Raw genomic sequence first — 21,554 nt, 5'->3', positions numbered from 1 at the left:
TGCCAGTCTCATTAATTGAGTTGAGGTCATTCAGAGCTTGGATGAGCGGGAGACTGCAATACACTATTGGTTGTCTCACACCGCCCATCTTGCAGTTCACCCTCGGTATTTAGAATCAGGGGAAGCGCTGAGTTTCCGATGATAGAGCCTCTGCTCCCCCAGCCATCGGAAACGTCTGCCCTGATGGACTGTCTCCCTCCCACTGGGCTGTCACAAGATTTCCCTGCGTGGAACAACCATGTGAGGCATGATGGTACCGAGCATGGAACTTGCTGAAGGGCCCCCACACATAGGAAGAAACCTCCCTGTGGGTTAGGGTAATTTCTTTTTGGCTTTTTCAAGAATGAATTCCCACTTTAGTAGTTAAATCTTGAAAAAGAAACATTTTCTGAGCTGGTGCCCACTTGCCAAACCTTTCAGAGGAGCTGCTGCAGCAGTGGCTCCACTGAAGGCAGTGTGATCTCCACCTGGCTGGCGGGATCTCTAATTGTGGCAATGGTTTTCCACCGGGAAGACACAGGCGATTGTCTCCCCTGACCTGATGCCTCGTGAACCACTCTCCATACTCAAGCATGTTCTTTAAAACAGCAATGTAAATCTTGTCTTGGGAATATTTATCTACCCATCATGTTTTCTGGTTACGTGATTGTGACCGGCCCAAAAATCAAAATTTTTAGAATCTACTATCTGCCCAGAGTAAAATGTAAGCAAAAATCATATCTGTACCTTTTCCCTTGTATGATATTATGGGGTGGAGTTAGTCTATTAGATTTTTGTCTTCAGCAAAGTTTATAATCCTGAAGCATTGGATTGATAAAATCCTCTGCTGCTTGAAAAAGTACAGAATTTACTGCATGCTACTAGAAAATTTGAAATGACCGCCTATTCTGACATGAAACAGAGGGGTATATTCTCAAGAACGTGTGATAACCATCGCAAAATTAGCTTAATGCAACTTTGCATAACGCCGTCTTAATGTCCAATTCCCAACCTGGCGGCACCATGTGATAGCAGCATGATAACGCGCCAAATGACCGCGTAGAAACCAATGCGACAAACAAAAAATGCGAAACGCGAATGCCCAAAAGTTGCGATGCCACAAAGCGCGATACCAAAATCAGCAAAAAACAGCGACAGGCCTGCAATTCTCATGCAGCATGCGGGAAAATGCACTATAAAAGAAAAAAAAAACCTATTCAAACTGCGTAGCACCATGGATGCACCTGGACCGAGTGCAGAGGACAAGCTGAAACCCACAAGCCCCATGGAGGACCAGCCAGGAACCCCATGTTTGGGGAAGGGCAAGGAGAAGAGGAATACGGGGTTCAGTGCCCACGAAGACCGGATCATCATCACGGAGGCGATAGAACACCATCAACAACTGTTCGTCACTTCCTCTGTGGCACTGGCAACCCAAACGGAAATATGGCAGTCCATCGTCACCAAAGTCAATGCAGTCGGAGTGTCGAGTAAGTCAACGGAGGAGGTCAAGAGGCGCTGGCATGAAGTGCACAGCCAAACCAAGCAGAAGCTCGCCACCAACAGGAAGGCAGCAAGGGCGAATGGAGGTGGGAGTCCTGCGCCACAGGAGGAGATGGATGAGCTGGAGCAAATGGTGGCCACAGTCATCAGTGTGGAGACGGTGGCAGGAGTTGGAGGCATGGACACAGCTCAAAATGATCTGACCCAACAGCAACAGGGTGAGTAACCACCAGGGAATGGGGGACGGGGGAGATGGGCACAATGGCACACATGCACAATTATGTGTAGCACACTGCACACCCACAATGATTGTGGAACATGTCCCTGATACTCTTGACACACTGCAGCACACATAGGAACACCAAGTAGGCCCCGTCCACTATGTGCACACATGGGCCCCCTCCAAATCACCAACGACACAGCCCTGCCATGCACATGTGATGAATACAGAAATGCAATGACTGTGTGAGCCACACTGACTATGCAAGTGACATTGCATGACCGATAGCATTGCAGCAGCCAATATACATGACATGGTGCATGATTCGACATGGAGGTGGCCCAGTGCGGATCACATCCGTAAAGGAGCAGGTCACACACTGACATATCCAGGTGCACCCACAACCCATGCCGTCCAATACACACAGCAGACGAACAATGCACAAGGCCACAAAATCTGTCCAAGAGCACATATGACCCAAGTCGCAAACAATTCAGCCCCCGAAAAGCACACAATTCAAAGGCACACTGCCTCAAACGGATAAGGGTACACGAAATCAGAGCTGCAGGGGCAACTCCCCCACAATGCAGCACACACACATAGCAATCACAGAACATCAGCAATGACGGCAATGTGGTACAAAGTGCAACACCTACACCACAGGACAGAGGGCACAACTAGTTCTGCTTGTGCGTAGTAACTGTCCACTCACACTTGGCATTGACTGACATGGTGTGATGATAATGTACGGGTACTACCACACATCGGTCATGTAGTAGAAAATTCCACTGTCTGCTATCAAATAGCCAGCTCCACCAAAACAGTCACAATGTGCATTGTCATGCAGTCTGTATGTAAACATCTGCAAAGCGTTAACATACAGGGGAAACTCTGTTAACCTGCATCTCCCCTTAACATTGCAGGGGGACAAGCAACACTTACTGCAGAACAGACCATAAACCCCATCATTGATGAAGTAGAGGACAACCTGCACATATGTCAAGACACCCTCCAACGGATAATGGACAGCCTCCGCAACCCACTCCCAGGAGCAGGGCAGTCCAGCTGCCTCAAGGTGACCCCACCACCTGCACAGACCACACAGCAGGAAACACACACCACCACAGCTGTCTCCCAGGACCCCCACGAACAATACATGGAATTTCAACGCCATGTGTTGGGTTGCCAGGTGGAGTTGGCGGATCAGCTGCAGGTGGGTTTCGAGCTCGTGGCAGCCAAACTCAAAGCCATACTTGGGTGTCTGAGTCCCATCAGGGACCACGTACAGTCCCTTACGGACACCCCCTGTCTGCACCATGCTCACCGACAATCCTTGGCTGACCTCGCTGGGGCCATTACTCGGATACAGGAACTATCCGGTCAGACAGGCACCAGCAATGACAGCACAGAGTTGGCACAGATGCGGAGGACAATGGAGACCATGGTGCAGATGCAGGCGTGAAACAGGGCTGCCACGGCTGATCACCAGCAAGGTATAGCTGGGATCTTCCATGCCCTGCAGTTCATCATCTTGCCATTGCTGCCACTGAGCCAGTCACAGATAACTGCAGCGGGAACTTCGACACACACATCTCCGACCCCTGACGTGTCAGTGGCACACAGTGATGCAGCCCCATCACCTTCGCACCCTGATGTGTCAGTGACACCCAGTGATGCAGCCATTACACCGCCACACACACCGGACACACCGGACACCGAAGAAGTATCAGAGGAGTAAGATGTGGATGGTAATTACTGTGTGAGGAAGGAGGTAGTAGCATACATCACCGCCAGATGGCCTGTTCCTGCCTGGTTCAGCCCTATGCATCATGCCCTGGGACAACACCTCCCGCTGTCCCCCGGATTACTCTGCGACATCCACCCGGACCCCGACATGGACTGCCACATCTTCACTGCTTGACAATTACACAACAATCCTGCTGCGGACTGCACTCCCCCTCTTCCCAATCACTTTCCAATCCCCAAAGGACTCAGGTCAGCACACCACTGGGCTTATATGTCATGTGGGTTTGGATGACCATGTACGGCTCAAGTTCCGTCATTCACCAGAATGTGAATAAAACATTTGAAATCACACAGATGTGTCATGACAATGTTCACTCATGTATGAAAGTATGGCTGGATGTAGGGACAATCATTGCACAGGAAGGCACACCCTGGTGATTGACATCAATGCGCATGTTTATCCCTGAGACACATGGCCAATTGGATGACTGTGAAGGTAAGTACTAGCTGTGTCCCCATTGCACATTAACAGCAATCTCACAACCCCCCAACGTAGGCACATGTCCATGTATTGAATAGGGATGTGTGTAGAAATGACCAAATCTGTAGGAGGCAAGGAGTGGTGTCCAACATCACATGTGACAACAGAACTTCACGTCGCATACCTACTCACACACATCTGTGTGGACACATTCTGTTATGATATATAACATCGCTCCACATGGTCAGAGGTTGGACACCATACTCACATTGCTGAAGACACGTAAGTGCACAGATCTGCCAGCATCTATCCCAAAACAATGTCTGGCTCACAGAGGTGGAGCTGTCAAAAGGTACACCCCCCCATTGTACATGCGTCAGTCAAACCCTCACTGTGTAGGGACGATGCTCATTGTGGCACACGAGTGGTCAATCTTATCAACACTCATCACAGTTAGGCACCAGTGAAGTTGCGTAGATTTTATTGGCATGTGCTTGTCAGTACGGACAAGGCAACGGCCACAACATGCCGGGACATGCTTAAGACACTTACACGCAGCATGGGAACATGTCGAGGTACAGGAGATGGGGAGACAGAATTGAACACCATTCATTACGGATGGCAACGGTTTCAGCCCACCTTGCCTTGCTGGATGAGTCATGTGTTTGGCGTTTGCCCATTGCCCCGTGTGAGGGGGCACGACTCACAGCCCATGGGGTCTGCATAGTGCTCTGCCACAGGACTGCGCCAACTATCTGCTCTGCTGACAGTGATCAGGTGAAAGGGTCCGACACGGTCACATGTTGTGCTGTGTTGCCATGTGTGTGCTCTCCCTCAGCAGTGTGTCTGAATTGGTAGCATTGCCAAACGACGTTGTGCTGCTCCGACCATGGAACTGCACCTTGCACAGGTGTACACACGCGTAGTTCCAAGCACATGCATTCAGAGTCCAGAGGAGGGCAGACATGTCCTCTGTTGTGGTGGGATTTGTGAGCATTCCCCACGATGTAACAAGGTGTTGGGACCTGTGCTGTGGCTGACAATCCAATGTGGCTGCAGGAACATAGTTACTCGTCCATAAATGCCAGCGCAGCTTAATGTGCAATGTGTACGTAGTTGTCGGGTTCTAGGAACACCTGGATCAGCCTATCCATTAACTGGTCCAGGCAGATGTGCTCAGTCCACGCTGTTTCCCCAATCCGCAACACAGCCCAATAGGGGAGCGCCTCGATGTGGTCACTGCACACAAGGAGATGTGCAATCTCCCATGCACAACTGCCAGCACATGCACAAGAGATCAGTGCATCCCATGCACGGCTATCCTGGTGATACTCCTGGTCTTGGGCCAACAGGGGGCGCACTCTCAGGTCATAATCCAATTCAGCTACCGTTGCGTTGGATAGGCAGACCTCCATTGGCCACTCGAATGTGGATGATTGACAGTGGAACCAGGGCTGGACACAGGTGACGTAGGCAAGACGGAAACTCAGACGGAAACTGATTCGCAACACTGCCAGTGGCAGGGATCCCAACAGATGCAGCATTCATGCACGGTACAGTTCCACGTGACTGGGGTTGTGCATGTGCTCGGGAAGGACTGCCATTGCGTTTGTTGGGTTCATGGCACCGGCACTCCTCAGACCAGCGGAAGGGTGGTGGACGATATGCCACAGCTCTGGGCAATGAGTTGTATGTGTATGCAACGTTTGGACGTATGGGTAGTTTTTAGCCAATGTGTCCATGGCATCCCTTGCAGGTGTAGGTCGTGCAGGGACGAGTGTGTGTGGGGTGTTGGCACATTGGTGATTCATTAGCGCAGTCCGTGGTGTGGGTGTCATCGGAGGCTGGTATGGTATCTCACGCAGGGTGTGCCAGCTGCATTCAGGACCAAGGTCGGAAGTTAGGTTGGCCTTCAGCCTTGTGTGTTGAGACAAAGGGGCTTTAATTCCTGATTTCAGTCTGGCCACTGCTTGCATTTCCTAAATGTAATGTGGAATTCGCGGTGACTTTGATGCCAGGCCTGTGATCTGGGGTGCACAGATTTCGAGACACACGCAGCTGTTGGCATGTTTGCATGGGCCAAGGGCCCGATTTGGCCTTGCACACCTTGTTCAGTCTCTCTCTTTCTCTCTCTCCCTGTCCTTTGATGAGTGCCTGACACACCTTCTTATCTTGGATATTGTCTTGCAGGCTGTGAGTCACAGATTGTCCAGGGATGCCCGGCCATGACTCTTCAAAATAGTTGACTGGTGGCAAATTAGGATGTGGCATTTGGTTTTGTCTTTCAATGGTGAATGTGTGAATCAGGGGTTCAGTGCTCACCTGTATGTTGATTGTTGCAATTGTGCGACATCAGGCAGGTGCTTTTGTTCATGTTGTCGTGCCATTGCTGTGCAGTGTCTTGGTCGGGGGGAGTTGGGGGGTGCCCGGGGTGGGACCTGGGGGGGAGGGGGTGGTCCTGGGGGTGGTGGAGGTGGGTGTTGTGGCCCTCTTGGGTGTCCGGCACGCATGTTAAGTGGCTCCATGGCATCTGCTGTTCTTCAGGTGTGGCTCTCGACTGTGCTCCCTTATGTGGTGCAGGCTGCCATCCGACTTGGCACCAGGTCAGAGCAGGTGTTAATTTTCTGCTGCTAAAGCGCCTTATCGCATGTTTCGTGGTCTTTTCGCCGACCTTTCTGGCCGTTGAGAATGTTGTGGAGTGGTGTTGTCGCTGCTTTTTGCTCAGGAACGCCTACTCTGCATCTCATTAGCGATAATTGCCGGTGTCATCTGTGGCGATGTTTTTTGCGGCTGCTATCGCGGATTAACTGGTGCTACGGGCTGTTGGCACCAGCTTGTGAATGGGGTGATAAATTTATCGCGACTTTGGCTGCGATAAAGTGCCGTTAACTTGGTGATTGCTCCTTGAGAATATGGCCCAGAGTGTGTAGTGAAAAATATGAAATCTATTCAATCCAGAAACAGATCTGTGTCGGATTCCATAAGCCATGCAGGACTTGCAGACATATACTTATTTATCATCTAAAATGTAACATTTATTTGATTGTAGGTTTTGCCAGATTAGAAATGTATGTGGAATGATTGTGACACTGATATTGGAGTCTGTATATGAGCTAAAAGAACTGTTTATAGAGACATTATGATACTTTTGGTTTCAATAATGAGTTTTTAAACTCCCTAATGCAGCATAAAAGGTGTTTGAACTGATGGGCTTGATTGACACGTTATTTTTTGTCACTGGCACATTTCCTACGTTTTGCCTTTTTCCTTTCGATTTGAATTATTTGCTTTTTCAAACACAATGGCTTTAGAATAGGGTGATGCGTATGTATAATGTATATTCATGTCGCTTCTGGTATTTTGTTTTAGAAAGAAATAGTGTATGTATCTTTCTAAGTCTGGTGAACCACTGACTTGTGATATTTATTATTAATTATAGCTAATGTGCCATCGCGAGCATTTGGTTATTGTATGTTTACTAAATTCCCCCTACAATCATACCAAATAAATGCATTATTTGAATTTCTTTACTGTACCTGCATCGTTTCCAAAGACTGCAACATTTCAACCAGAGTAAAGATAATCTGGGTATAGCATCCATTTTCAATTGCTAAAGTGATTTTCCAAATAGCAGTATGATCCAGTCCAAGCATGTCTCCTTACAAAACGTCAATCAAGCTGGAAGAGCGTGACCACTTCCTTTGCGTCTTCTTTCAACCAGTTCAAGCATGTAAATATTAGCCAAACCATCTAAAGAGAAGCAATCATGGACATCATTTTTTACATTAAAGCATTTAGTTTGAAGCTAAATCATATGGTGGTTTTTAATCCAGTGCTATTATAATTATTTATTTTATGAAAGCACATATTTTATTGACCAACAGCACTGCCCAACGTATGAGCTATACAATCCACACCTATATTTAAAGGAGGCCTACATGCAAACATAGAAAACTCTTCATTAAGTACCAACATGTTCAACTCAGACACCAACAGTGTCCGCCCAGGGAAATCTCTGTCGTCCTTTACTGAACTGTAAAAGAGACAATTCCACTAAAATTGTATTCTGCTCAAGAAGGAAATCAAGGCAACTTGGCATGGATCACAAGGTCAATGTGACAGAATAATTTAATGAGTCTCAAAAAATGATTTAAAACATCCACACTCTTCTCTGCTGCTACAAATCTTCCATTCTCCAACCATTGGAGAAAATGTGAGGATATCTGCATTGGCTCTAAAAAGGAAGACTACAAGTCTCTCTGCAGAACACTGTAAAGCATCCAAAAACCTCTCCAGCACAACTTTCAGGTACCATGGCAGTCCCAGGCACAACATCCACAGGTTCTGCCAGGGCTAATGTTAGTGTGGAAATATGCTCACAGCTATCTTCCTCATATAAAAGTGAAACTTATGTTTTTGATTGAAATCCCTATTTTACAAATGTGTTCAGCTTAAAAAAAGCTGTTTTCCCCTCAACGTTCCCTTGATATTACTCTCGGAGGTACTATGATCATTTTATGATATGCCTTTGATAAGTGGGAGTGAGGCGAGGAGTGAAGTAGAAATGAAAGACAAATTATTTGGGAGGACTTGTGGGGTGCACTGACATTTACAAATTAATGGTTAAATAGCATGAGAAAACGCATTTATCTTCACACTGAAACCAATTAACCTCCTCTCTTTTCTCTGTACATTCCGTAAAGTGCCAATGGGGGAAGCTCAGAAGACCCCAAGAATGGATCACAGGTCCTTCAAGTCTCCTCCGTTGTGGTGGTGAGTGACAGTGGTTCCTGCGAAACATCATCGTCTAAAGTCTCCATCCGGAAAAGATGGGCCAGTGAGTACTATTCCACTATTTTTCATACTGTTCTGCGAAACTGAGCAATTATCATACAGGAATATGTCATAATTTATTTGGAATATTTGATCTAAATCCAGTATCTAGTGATGTAATTAAATATTTATCATGTACAACGAATGATCTTGGAACAGCTCCTGCATCTGAAAACCTTGCTTAAAAAAGAGAGGAAACTGATTCAGCGAAGTCTTGTAGTCTCTATTGAATCCGTGTCTGTAAGGTGCTACCCGTGTGTCAATGGCATCAACGATAAAGCAATTAGCCACAGGTATCATGATTTTGGTTGTGCAGAACTTCACTTTCCCAACTGTTTTCTCAGCCAAACCTTTTCACTTACGCGAGGTCTTCGTGTTTTGGTGCAAAGGGCAGAGGTTCTGCTTAGCAAGTGGCTTCCATATTATGTCTTTGTATTTGGGACTACTTTAGATCAGTTTTATAAATGTCGAAACTCATTTTAATTAGGTGCTGTCTTCCCATTCTTACATTCTGTCATCGAGTTAGGGAGCGTTTGATCCACAAAGTATTGAGATTCTGCCAATTAAAAAATGTTTCTCTTCTCTGAAGTGGGAATTATGGAAAGTGATCCAAGACACACAATAGAAATAGAAGTCTTGAATTAGTCACTACACATGCATAGAAATGCGTATTTATGTGGGACATTAGGAAGCTATAACCTCTAAACAAAATCCAGGGTGGGACCAGCCTCCCCATAGTATCAAAGTCTCCCTTGGTGTTTCGTCGAGCCATTACAAGATTTCAGCCCATTTTAAGATCACTTGGAAAGGTTTGCAGCCTTACAGGTGTTATTGGAATGTGGAGGCTCCATCCTTTTTCATTGGCCCCTACTTGAGTGTTATTTAGTTGGCATTGTTGTAGAATCACGCATTGGGCCCAGGAATGTTCTTCTTTATCTAGTCTGTTATTTTATTCCTTCATTTGACTTCTGACTACCACCATGCTCATTTCGTTCCCCAATGGATCTTGCTTTGTGCTGAAAGGGGCTGGATATTTAAAGGATGATCAATTACCAAATGAGGACCATGAATAAGGAAATTGCTATATTTTAATTTGTTTTACCCAAGGTTTAGATAAGTACTGACTTTAGGGTATATGAACCAAAGGATTTACCCACAAGTCAATAATGAGACAGAATCAGCAGAGTTTTGCTTAACCCCTTGCATGCATCGGACGGCCCCTGGCCGTCCGACGTCACGGTGGGCGCGTGCGTCGGACGGCCGGGAGTCGTTCGATTTGCGCACACGTGAAGTTTTCACGCACGGCGGGGAAATTCCGGCTGCGTTGAAATGGTTAAATATTAGAGTTTAGTATTTCTATTCAAAGGTAAAGAATTTTAAAATAAATGGCATATGATCTTGAATCAGACTAAACAGGTTAATACAGCACATATCAACTCTGCGAGATCCAAGCATGAGGGGAAAAATCTTTCTCAACAAGAGTGATTTTGGATGACAATAGCATATGGGTGAATAGGATATTAGTTGAGCCTCATACAAATCCTTGGGAAAGTTCAGATAGTTCCAAGTGACCAGTTCCAGTCCTTCAAGACAGAGATCTGTCTCAGTCTGTCTCTGTAACCTCAAAGTCACAGCAGCAGCAGCTGAAAAGGTTCCACTATGCTAGCATGCCAGCCGGCATCAGATTTCAGTATTACATCACAGTTTGTGTTGTTCTTGGATGCCCAAGCAGTCAGTCGCAATACTTCAAAATGGGAGAGCGTGCGCTAGCCTAGTCCAGTTCCAAAATCTGTGTAATTATACTCCATGGGTCCAGGGTAAAACCCCTTAATATCAGGAACATCAGAAAACTCTATCCCATTGGTCGTCTTCAATAGGATGAGGATGATGTAGTAGGTAAAAAGAATACAATCTGGAAAAATTAAGTGATTCGTGTTACGTAGCTTCCTTAACCATTGTAAGTTTGGTCGTATGAACAATAAGATACCCAGAGTAAGCAAGATCATGCTCTTGAAACTTCAGACAGTTCATTCACAAGTATCTGCTCTAATATGTAACAGTTCTGTTGCAAATACAATCAAGCTGTGCTTTAGATGTCAAAGGAAATGATTGATGGTTTGAACAGAAGTGGCAACTTTGCTAAAAGTTCCCATAGGCTGCAGGCCATTCTGTTCATGAGTTTACGTTTTCAAAAAGGAAGCAAGATTAGAGGCCTACATGAAATACAGCTCATTCATGATGAATTATGCTAAAATATGAATCTTGTATTGAATGGCAAATAATACTAATCTCACAATTAAATGCGTTAATAAATACTTCAACAAATCATAATTGTTTCATGTAAGTATAGGCTACTATAGGCTACTCCTAAAATGTTTTGCAAATGTCAACGTTACACATATATACAGAAAATGTACATATAAATCTCCTTCGCATATATGTCATTAAGGCACAAACAATTATAAGTACGTTTGATGAAAGATTCACAGATATGATTTTAACTAAAATCTGTGTCGCACCTTCTTTTTTTTGTCATTACAGTGTACACGTTACACATGAAATACCATTTATTTCTAACACATGGAACAATCATTTTTGCATGTAAGATCTCTTAGTTATTTTATTATCACATTTTCTAATCAAAGGATCAATGTTATTAAGGTGTTAATAATTCACATCGATTAAATAAACGTAAAATATGATATACACTCATTCTAGAATTCTGCATATTTCTACTATGCAGTATCTAAGTCCGAGTTGGATTTTGTCATTTGCCAGAAACGTGAAGCTTAACACATGATTGTCACCATTTATGTAAACTATTGTCACAATTAATTTCCTTCTTATTTATCTCGATTTTGTAAGAGAAAAACCTCTGCTCTATCAGCATGTAGAGATTTGAACAGTTAGATTGGCTGCCAAGTGGAAGTTAACCACCAGTTTGATGTTACTTGATTGTGCTGCTCAAAGTTTGAGCTACCTGGACACAATGGCGTGGATTAAAGGAGAGATAATTTATTGTGTTCTGGGAATCCATCTGATTTAGATTCAGTCACTGTTTGTGCTGCCCTCTCTGCTGCAAGTGCTGTGTACTTTTGCACTGCTTTTATAAAGCACTTTGCTCATGGTTTTGCTTTTTTCCTTTCAAAGTCCTGTTGGAGTCTCTCTGCCAAACAGATTACAAGGTGCAAATAGCCAGTACCGGAATCTGTAACGACTGCTGCTCGACATAGATAAAGTCACAATGCTTTCAGTGGAAACAAACCAGTAATCTGCAGGTTATTCAAAGTGCAACCAACCTTCCTTTCCAGAATCTTTGCTTTAAACCACTGACCTTCCTACCAACTGATGACCAGGCTAATTGGTGTTTGGCAGCTTAGTGTGTAAATGTTCCTGCAAAGGATATCTGTGACCAACCTGGAGGTCCCAGGTTAAGGTTTTGTTGTGGACAACTTTGCTCATCAAAAGTTCAAAGCATCAACCATGGACATCTAGTTGCGTGAAAACCAGTCAACGATTAAAAATATGGCGACCACAATGGCGCATGGTCCAGATACAAGAAGTCGACTGGGCCCAGTCAGCGCTCACCTTGGGCCTTAAAAGACATTCTGAATAAAAGTATCTAAGAAGGTAAAGTTCAGCAGAGCAAGGCTGCAGGAATTGTCCAAGGAGGGAGGTTCGTCGTCGGATGGTCTTGAGTCGAAGCTGCAGTGAATATTTTGCCGATCAGACTTAGTCACCAAAATGAAAGTCAAAAATCTCCAGTGGGACAATGCAGAGGACTGTAGCCGAAGACAGTTCCACACGGTTGGATACCGCTTTGGCGAAGGTCAGCTGAAACAGATTTGCTGTTGCGGAGAAGAATGTAGCAAGAGAAGCTGCAGAGTCAATTAGACCGGCAATGCACCTCGGGCAGAGAAGCGCACACGTTGATCCCGGTCTCCTGCTTGTTCTCAGAGCGGTTTTTAGCCAAACATTTTCTATGTCCTCCGTTTTGAACTTTGGATATCTGGGCACAACCAAGGGTCCAGGACTGGTGGGGCACCTCCTTGAGAGTTCAGGAATCACTCAGGCTGGATCTAGGTACGGGATCAAGATGGTGGGAACCTTTTATGCCACAGTGGCTCTGAATTGGGGGGCAGTAATCTAGCCCTTGGAGTCACTTGTGGTAATCCTGGATGCAGGTGAACATGCAGGGCTCAACGGCAGAGCTGGCCACTGAGTGTTCAAGGCAGGCTCCAGGCAGTAAAGCATTCCTTCCAGATACAGCATCAGTCTGTCAGAATACACAGAAGGTCACATCAGCAGGCAGTGCTCTAAGAGTCCCTCCACAGGTCCAGTAGTGAAATGAAAAGTGGGTTTGAAGGTCATATTTAAATAACCTGGTTCCCTTCTTTTGGAAGATGGGTGAAGCTTCTGGAATCATTTTTTGAAGTGCAAAGAGTTTCTTGACTTTCTGCCCTCGTTCCAAGCTTGCTGCAATAACGATGCAGGGTTGTTACGCCCTTTGTGTGAAGGCAGAGCACTGGCTATTCAGTTGTAAGTGGGGCTATGCTCAGCTTCAGCCCCCATCTTGCCAGCAGATGGCCCCTTGAGGCACACCTAATCCCTCTGGTGTGTGACTGTCTGGGAGGAATTCATAAAGTCTATCTGTTAGCTACACCCAGAAACGTGACCTAACTTAGGCTGCAGGCACAAAAGCCCAAGGGCAGGAAAAAGACAACTTTCTAAAAGGGGCATTTTCAGAATAGAAATAAAAAGTACGGTTTTATCATTAACAAGGGTTCATAACTACAGTTTCATAGGTACCAAACATGACTTATCTACCTTCTCCCAATTAGAATTTACAGCTTATTAAATGTTATAGGGAAGACCCAATGCTATCCCATTGGAGGGGTAGGCCTGACAATAGTGAAAAACAAGTTTAGTAATTTTTCACTGCCAGGACATGTACAACTTAAAGGTACATGTCCAACCTTTTAATTACACAGTACCCTGTCCTATGGGCTATCTGGGAACCACCTTAGAGGTGACATGTATGTAATAAAAGGGGAGTTTGAATTCCTTTTAACAAGGCAGTTTAAGACTAGTCTCCGGCTGCAATGGCCTGCTGGGACATGATTTAGAGCGGTACGTAAGTGGGTGGAACAATAAGTGTGGAATGCCCAATTATAGCAGTTAATTTACAGGACCTGGGTGTTTTCTATACTGCTTTATTGGGGATGTACATGTAATTTAAATATGGCAAATAGGTATATGCCAATTAAACCATGTTTAAAGTAAAGAGCATCAGCACTTTAGCACTGGTTAGCCGTGGTAAAGTGTGTTGAGTTCTAAGGCCAACAATAACGAATTCAGCAAAAAGTGGAACGAAAGAGGCAAACAGTTTGGGGGTGAACCTGCAGTAAAGGCCAGGTCCAACAGTGTCCATTAAAGGGACATGTGCTGCTTTAACAAAAAAATGTTCCAGTTTGGGAAGAGCACGGAGTGGTCCCCTGGACAACTGGCTGTTCTGCCTGGATCTACTGACACAATTACTAGAGGGGACTGTTTCCCATGCGAACAGCATTCCCTTTGTCAATCAGTTAGCACTCCAACTCAGAGGTCGGTAAGTGATCAATGGTTTGTAACCAATACTTTCATGAATCACCAAATCGAAGTGGGGGGCTCACATCCCTTCCTGTTCGTGATTTGGAAATGAAGTCAAAAGCCCATTTATAAAAGGGCCTTTGCAAGTTGTAAAAAGTCCTTTTTTGTTTGCAAACCCTGGGATTTTGCAAGTGTGTGTAACAGGAAAAGGGTTTTGTACATCAGACCCAAGGTCCTTGTATTACAAATTATCCAAATTGCTCATGCTACAGCATCCAGGGGAGGCAAGGGCAGATGCTATGTGAAAAAGTAGTTCAGAGCAATACATATCCAGAACTGTTCACAACGTGCAAAACATATTCATAATTAACATTATGTTGCAGAGTACCCGTACCATTGTACATCACTTTTTACACAAGAAGAACCACACACGTAATAAAGAATCGAGTATTGTCTTTATTGTTCAGAGGGTTTGATACCCGTGAATGCTTAAACGGTGCAATGAATAAAGTTTGAAATCACCTCCTTATGAGATATAAAAAAGTTAAGTAACTGGATTAGTTAACTTATTTTTCCATACACACACAGAAATAACTAATACATTAGGCCACAAATACATCAAAAGACAGGAACACATATATAGTTGCATTAGGCATGGCTGCCTTAGAGAAGACACTTGTCTCAATCACCATAAATATTAACGAATTAAGTCGAAATTGCAGAAAATAATATAATATATACCAATTATAATAATCCTGGGCGGGTAACTCAGCTCCGCCAGCGGAGTTTGCAGAGATATGCCTACTCCTCGCTCCATTTCGAACGCGGAGATAAGCAAAACTCCGCCTCCGTGGCAGAGCGGAGTTAGCCTCTCCCTCCCCCCTCCCAAATTCTTTAAAAATGTAAAAAGAAGCAATTTACTAGTGTGTCTGCTGCCTCCCCAGCCTGGGGAAAAAACACTACGTTGTACGTCTTACACATGCGCATGACGTACAACGTAGTGTTTATTTAATTACAGAAGGACGCAAGGAGCAGGAAGGAGAGCGGCCAGGCAGGGGAGGCGGCAGACACACAGGGAAGTGGCTTCTCTTTTAATTTTTTAAGAATTTGGCAGGGGGAGGGAGCGTAACATATTTCCGCTGCGTTTTTTTCAAACTCTGTGGAAATACGCGTAGAGGCACTACGCCTGCTATGCCTAGGGTTAAATTTTAGCGGTTCATAATCTACACATTTTGGGAAATTTTCAAAATGACTACGCTTTACACAAAAAATTTGTGAAATCTATAATGAAAGAAATGGAGTGTGTCATTTTTACCTACAAATTGAAATGATATTTACTTGTCAGACCTCAGGTAAATGCAAGCCACTGTCTTCAAGCAGAGGTTGTCTGGATACCTTTGCAATATATTCCCTATACAAACTAAAATCTCTATTTACTCGAAGCGTGCAAATTCGTGTAACTGTTTCTTGCAAAATTTCAAGAAATTCCATTACAATTTCTGATGGTGGTGTTCTATACCATGGGTATTTGCCCTGCACAGCAACCAAACTATCGCCTAGTCTTGTACAACAGTCAAGATAAAGTAAGGTGTAGCATTTGCTCGTCTCTGGAGTAGTGTGCTGTGTCTGAGAGCAAACAAGTGTGGCCAGCTAGACTTGTTTTCTTCTAAGCACTATCAACAAATATGCAGGAAAAAACCTTGTCAATTAATATATGCAGATTTCCACTGCAAGTTTAGCAGTGAAAGCTTCCAAATATGGGCTGGCCTTTAGTCATTGGTCACTAAAGTGTTACTGCTTCTTAGGTCAGGCCAAATCCCATCGCTTTCCCTTCCATCCGTCTCGTTCACAACCGTGGGTTTGTGGAAGGCTGTGTACCTCCTTTGTTCTATCTGATCTGAGCTCTCCAACTCACATTCTCCCTCCTCTACCTCTTAACCGCTCTCCCCCACTTATTTCTCATTTATTTATCTGTTTGCCACTTTCACACTCCCTCTACCTATCTACAGTAGAGAGAGGGAGGGGGGGGGGGGTCCTATCTTTTTTCTTTTCTTTTTATCATACTATGGATTGACTTAATAAAACGATCCCCTTTCCAATTAGAGATACATTTCTAAGGTGTTAATTTTGTGTTCCTCCAGTGTGGCATTTTTATACCCATTTCTTCAAGAGACTGATATCCTTTTGTGCCACTTGCAAACCCCGGAGGCTGTCAAAGGCCATCTAAGTCTATATTAATACAGTTAAAAGACCAGCTGCTGGGTTATGCTGCTTTATCTGTATTGGGATGTATTCTGTAGTTCCAAATTTGTCTTTTCTGTAAGGAATATTTTTTCTTTTTAATCAAGTATTGAAATAAATATCTAAAACTCTATAATTTTTAATTTCAGCATTTAACAGTGATGACAACAGCGGCGGAAGCTCCCCCACAGTCCCAGAAGCACCGGTCCTAGGAGGTGGTGCATCTTACTTTCAGGAAGGCTTACAGACCTCCTTGTTTTCCGGCGTGTTGATGAAGAGGAGCAGAATGTTGTATTGACTCTGGCACGTTCAGGAGGAAGGTGGTCAGGACTGTGGCACCTGGACTAGAAGCTCTCAATGCACTCTATGTGACTATAAATCAGCTTCTGTAAGGGCTTGTGAAACTGCAAGGACATGTGAGGAAATATATACAGCTGCAAGCCATGGACCCACTACATTTACCTCTCGACATCAAATTCTTTACAAATATGTTGATAGGTAATCCCTCTGAAATGGAGGTCCATAAAAAAAGTTATTACTTGTCTTCAAGAAACCTTACAGATCATTTCCACTTACCAATCAATGCCTCCAGCGTCTCCGGTCAGCAATTTCAGTTCTGGAACCTGTTTCCATGTAAGCACCTTTTGAGCTGGGTGTTCATCAGTTTATTGCCTGGTCACCAGTCCTGGCCTTTCCGTATGAGGGAGAATAGGACTGGAACCAGTCGCAAGAGACTGTGTTAAACCCCTTATAGTAACTGTCGCAATAAATTCAGGCTAATAATAGAATTCCTTATTGAATGCAAATCCCATCTTCCATTCAAATGTTTGAAACAAATTCTCTACTGGACACATTAGGATAGTGAGCGGGTCTTGTAGGCTTGTGCCGCCTCTGGTGGTTCTGTTACAAACTATGAATTCTAGGCATTAAAGGCAAGCAGATGGCATCTGGGGCTCGCACTAGCAATAATATGTTAATTAGCATCAATTTCACAATGGCACTTTGTTGAGACCCTGAACATCTATTGCTTTTCATTGCAGAAGAACCTGGCTCATTTTAATCATCCGCACTTCCTGGTCAGAGTCAAGAAAATGTCACAGACAAACAATGAGTGGTGAACAGAAATTCCCCATTTTAGATGATGTGACAAGGGAACGGCACCTGCAAACACAAAATGATTGAACTCTAACAAAAGAACAGGAATAAGATTGAGGGCTAAAGCAAGGGATTTGTTTCGAAATTATCATTAGTAATCCTCAAAATTGTGTTATATGTCCCTCAGCATGCGAATGATGATTTAATGAGTCATCACTTTCCTAATGGAGCACCGTGTATTGACTGAGGCCTTTTACAGCATAACAATCCAGAGGCGTGTGCTAGACACTTGGCATGATAAAATCCCAGGCAATGTTTGTAGTGGAGCAGGGTATTTTACTGTACAGCAGACCCCCTTACAGTTTGGAGGGAAGCAGAGCCCATATGAATGCAAAATCAACTAAACCACAAACGAGTATGGCAACCAGAAGGTACCTCTGTCGGATTTGGACATAGGAGAGCCACCACAGCTGTTAGAGCATGGTAGGTCAACCTTGCAAGCTCTGACAACAGAACAAATTCCTCACACTTCAACCTGGCAGATAAATTTCAGGCTGAATGCTGCAGACCTGATCTACAGTGTGGCACCAGTTAAGGAACAGCTTTGTATATATTTTAGATGGATACCTCCCCCCAGGTGAGTCTCATGTCAGCTAAAACTACACTTTTCAAGCAGAGCTACTGAAACTATTGGCAACCGTAAAACTCTTGAATAAAAACAATTCAATTTTCTTTCCGCGAGGATACGAAAGGTCATTTTAAAGCACCACAGTAGCAAATTTTGAGTGGTTTTTCAAGAAAATGATGCACTGTTTTCTGCTCTAAAGGGTAGATGTTTTAGACAGTAAAGTTTATTTGTGTTGTACAAAAATACTCTCTTGGAATATCTACATTACTTTCCTTGATGCTCCATACCCTTTAAAGCTATGTGTTACACTTTTCCTGGAACAATGAAGATTATTTCGTTGTGAGGGCGTCACCTCGCTTTGGGTCGCTTAAGATAGCAGAAATGTACTTGGTTCCCTTGATTGACATTTTGTTCCTAAACAGCATATACCGCTAAAGTTATATTTCCTTCCATCATCTAAAAGGTTTGCTTGTTGCATGAATACATAATCTCTGTTTCAGCCCAGCAATCCACATAGTGTTGTCTAACTTAGCAAGAGAGTGTATCATTTTGTGATGGTGTACCACTTTGTACCGTGCCAAAACACAAGGAATTATCCTTGTCAGTGTTTGATAGCATTCTCCTAGGCTGCATGTGTTGATGGGCAATGATCTACATTCCTTATCTTTCAAAGCCCTTTTCCATTTCTATACAAGTACTGACATTTGTTTCTGCAGAGTCCAGTGCCCACTGAGTGTTCTTCCCACTGCTGGTGCATCATAGGTAAGACAGAAAATATAGGTCTTCTCTTGCCAGTTCGAGAGGGCATGTCTGGGAAATAGAGCCAGAAGGACAAGTGGCTGGTTCTTGGAATTTCTAGCAGCCACCTTGAAAATGTGCTCCAGTGCCTCCCATCAACAAAATTTGCAGTACCCAGTGGATTTGTTGGAGCAAAGCATCATGTACTGTTGTGTAAAAGTCAGTCATTTATTATGCACATCTTTGCCTGTTTCCTGTCCCAGCGCTGGTGTCACCAACAAATTAGGAATGTAAGAATAAAAATATGTGCAACACTTAGAGCGGTCATAACAAGGTAAGCGCCACCCTTGAGTTTTCTTCAGATCACCAGTGGGAATCTGTCAAATGGTTTGACTTGGGGACTTTTTTCAACACTGGCTGTGAATAGTTATAATTCCTCTACCATGTAAGACATATACCCATGATTCTTAATCCCTGGAGGGCTTTTACTGGAAAATGATTGTGTATATTCTTATCTCAATTTGTGTTATTAATCCACATCGTGAGTTTCTTGATGTCACAGGTGTCATTTTTGGCTCCAACAGCAGTTGTTAATGATTTACAAGTCATCAATTGTACAATACATTGAAGTCGTCTCTAACCACTGAGTTGTGGAGTGTTATTTGACAACTAGAGCATTTTTTTAACTTTTTCTTTGTGTTTATATTGGATGTTCTGGGCGCCGGGCACGGTTTTATTTTATCACTAACATAATATAATATTGCTTCTATGCCACACATGAACAGTGAAAACATTGCTTTCGGAAATACAATATAGCTCAGTCGCCTGAAACTTGCACATGTGGTCTGGATGCCAACATGAGGATTCAGACACAAACTCTTGGGATATCCATTAATGAATCAAATTCTTTTGTTAATGTAAGGAACAACTGGTCTTCTGCGTGGAAAGAGCAGCCTTTCTTCTGGAATGGAATGGAGATTTCTTCTGCATAATCTTCATTTGGCAACCCAATGATTAATTTACACCATTGAAGTCAGGCATCACATTGGAATGACCGAAGTTCAGAGAATCTCTCATCTCTTGCATATCGCATTAAAACCAGTGCTTTAAATGGACTGGTGCTCACAGGTACTGAGTACCGGCACTTCTTATTTTTTATCACTCTGAGTACCGGCACTTCTCTACTTCTGTGGAGAGTATCGGTACTCATGAAGGGTAGGCACATTGGCCTCTAGTGGTGGCAGAGTGTCTCTTTGACAGCCAAAGCACTTTTATAGCCCTGAGCTGAGCACCCGCTGACTATTCAGCGTCGGCTCATTTGCATGATATCCGGGTGATCGCCCTCATGCTGTTGCAAGGAATCGAGGAAGCCCAGTGATGGCACAATGAAGAAAATCATTGGAGGTAAGGAGGTTAAAAGGTCTTTAATCTCACCTGATTCTTTTGTGTGAGTGTCTGCTTATGTTTGTCTGTTTGCCTGCTTGTGTGTGCGCGTTTTTGTGTGAGAGAAAAACGAGAGAAATATTACAAAATAAGAAAATGTTGAAATATCACTGTTTTAATTTCGTTTTGTTTAACAAATTAACCTGTTTTGTTTACAGGAACAAATTTCTCGTGTTTTTGTATGTGCTGCAACTAGTATATAAGTCAATAAGCTTCGCATGTTTTACCTTTAGTCCCGCCCCTAGCCCCGCCCAATCACCACGTTTAAATGAGTTCCTGCACTATTTTTTTCCCATCTAAAGCACTGATTAAAACAAATTATCCAGTTAGATGATTTGTGATTGCAATTAAATGTAAACACTGCCTGAAAAAATTGGTAAGGAGATGGAAATAACTGAAATCTATGTTTATTTATTTCTTGTGATCCTAATGCTGCGCTGTCTAGAATTAGAGGACACTTTATAATGCAAAAACATAAGTTGAATTTGTAGCATCATAAAGAGGAAGCATACGATTATTCTTTCATATATCCGTTTTTCTATGGGACAACTATCAAATGGCTCATGTCACATATGACATCTTCATCCACTTAAGACTTTGGAGGCATAGAACATTACATTTTGAGTTTTCATTTTCTATTACACGTAAAGGGTTAAAACATCCCAACATACAGCTATTGAGGTGTGTGCTTGCATGCGAGTTGTGTGGAATACAATTCATTGTCTTCTAAAATATTTGTTGTGAGAATATTATCCTGATAATGTTTTCTTTGCATTCTATATTTGTGGCCCTGCACTTATTATGTGTAAAATGCTACAAATCAGAGAATGCAAAGCGTAACTAGAGTATTATATACATATCGCACCTGACAACCTGTATCCACCTAGTACATATTTATTTGTGCCCCTTAATGCACAAATCAGTTTGTACCCTTATGCATATAACTCGGTTGTATGACAGAATATCAACCTCAAAAATATCACAAGACAAAAATATTGAGGACCAAAATAATGACTCTGAGTACTTGTAATGTAAAGTACAAGAATATCGACTACAAA

At 43.5% G+C, this 21,554-nt stretch overlaps 1 protein-coding gene across 2 annotated transcripts in view; it reads left to right on the top strand.

Annotated features, from left to right (window-relative positions):
• LOC146867586 (zinc finger matrin-type protein 4-like) overlaps nucleotides 1–19,693 on the top strand; it is a 1,117,486-nt gene extending 1,097,793 nt beyond the window's left edge. For both annotated transcript variants that reach the window (XM_085606365.1, XM_085606363.1), the window contains 2 exons: nucleotides 8,633–8,766; nucleotides 16,742–19,693. In XM_085606365.1, the coding sequence (XP_085462491.1) occupies nucleotides 8,633–8,766; nucleotides 16,742–16,890 (283 nt within the window). In that variant the 3' untranslated portion in view covers nucleotides 16,891–19,693. The remainder of the gene's footprint in view (nucleotides 1–8,632; nucleotides 8,767–16,741) is intronic.
• The last annotated feature ends 1,861 nt before the right edge of the window (nucleotides 19,694–21,554 follow it).

This window comes from Triturus cristatus, chromosome 1_2, assembly GCF_964204655.1.
Source record: "Triturus cristatus chromosome 1_2, aTriCri1.1, whole genome shotgun sequence".
Classification (NCBI taxonomy): Eukaryota; Metazoa; Chordata; class Amphibia; order Caudata; family Salamandridae; genus Triturus; species Triturus cristatus.
This window is presented reverse-complemented; position numbering and strand designations above follow the sequence as displayed.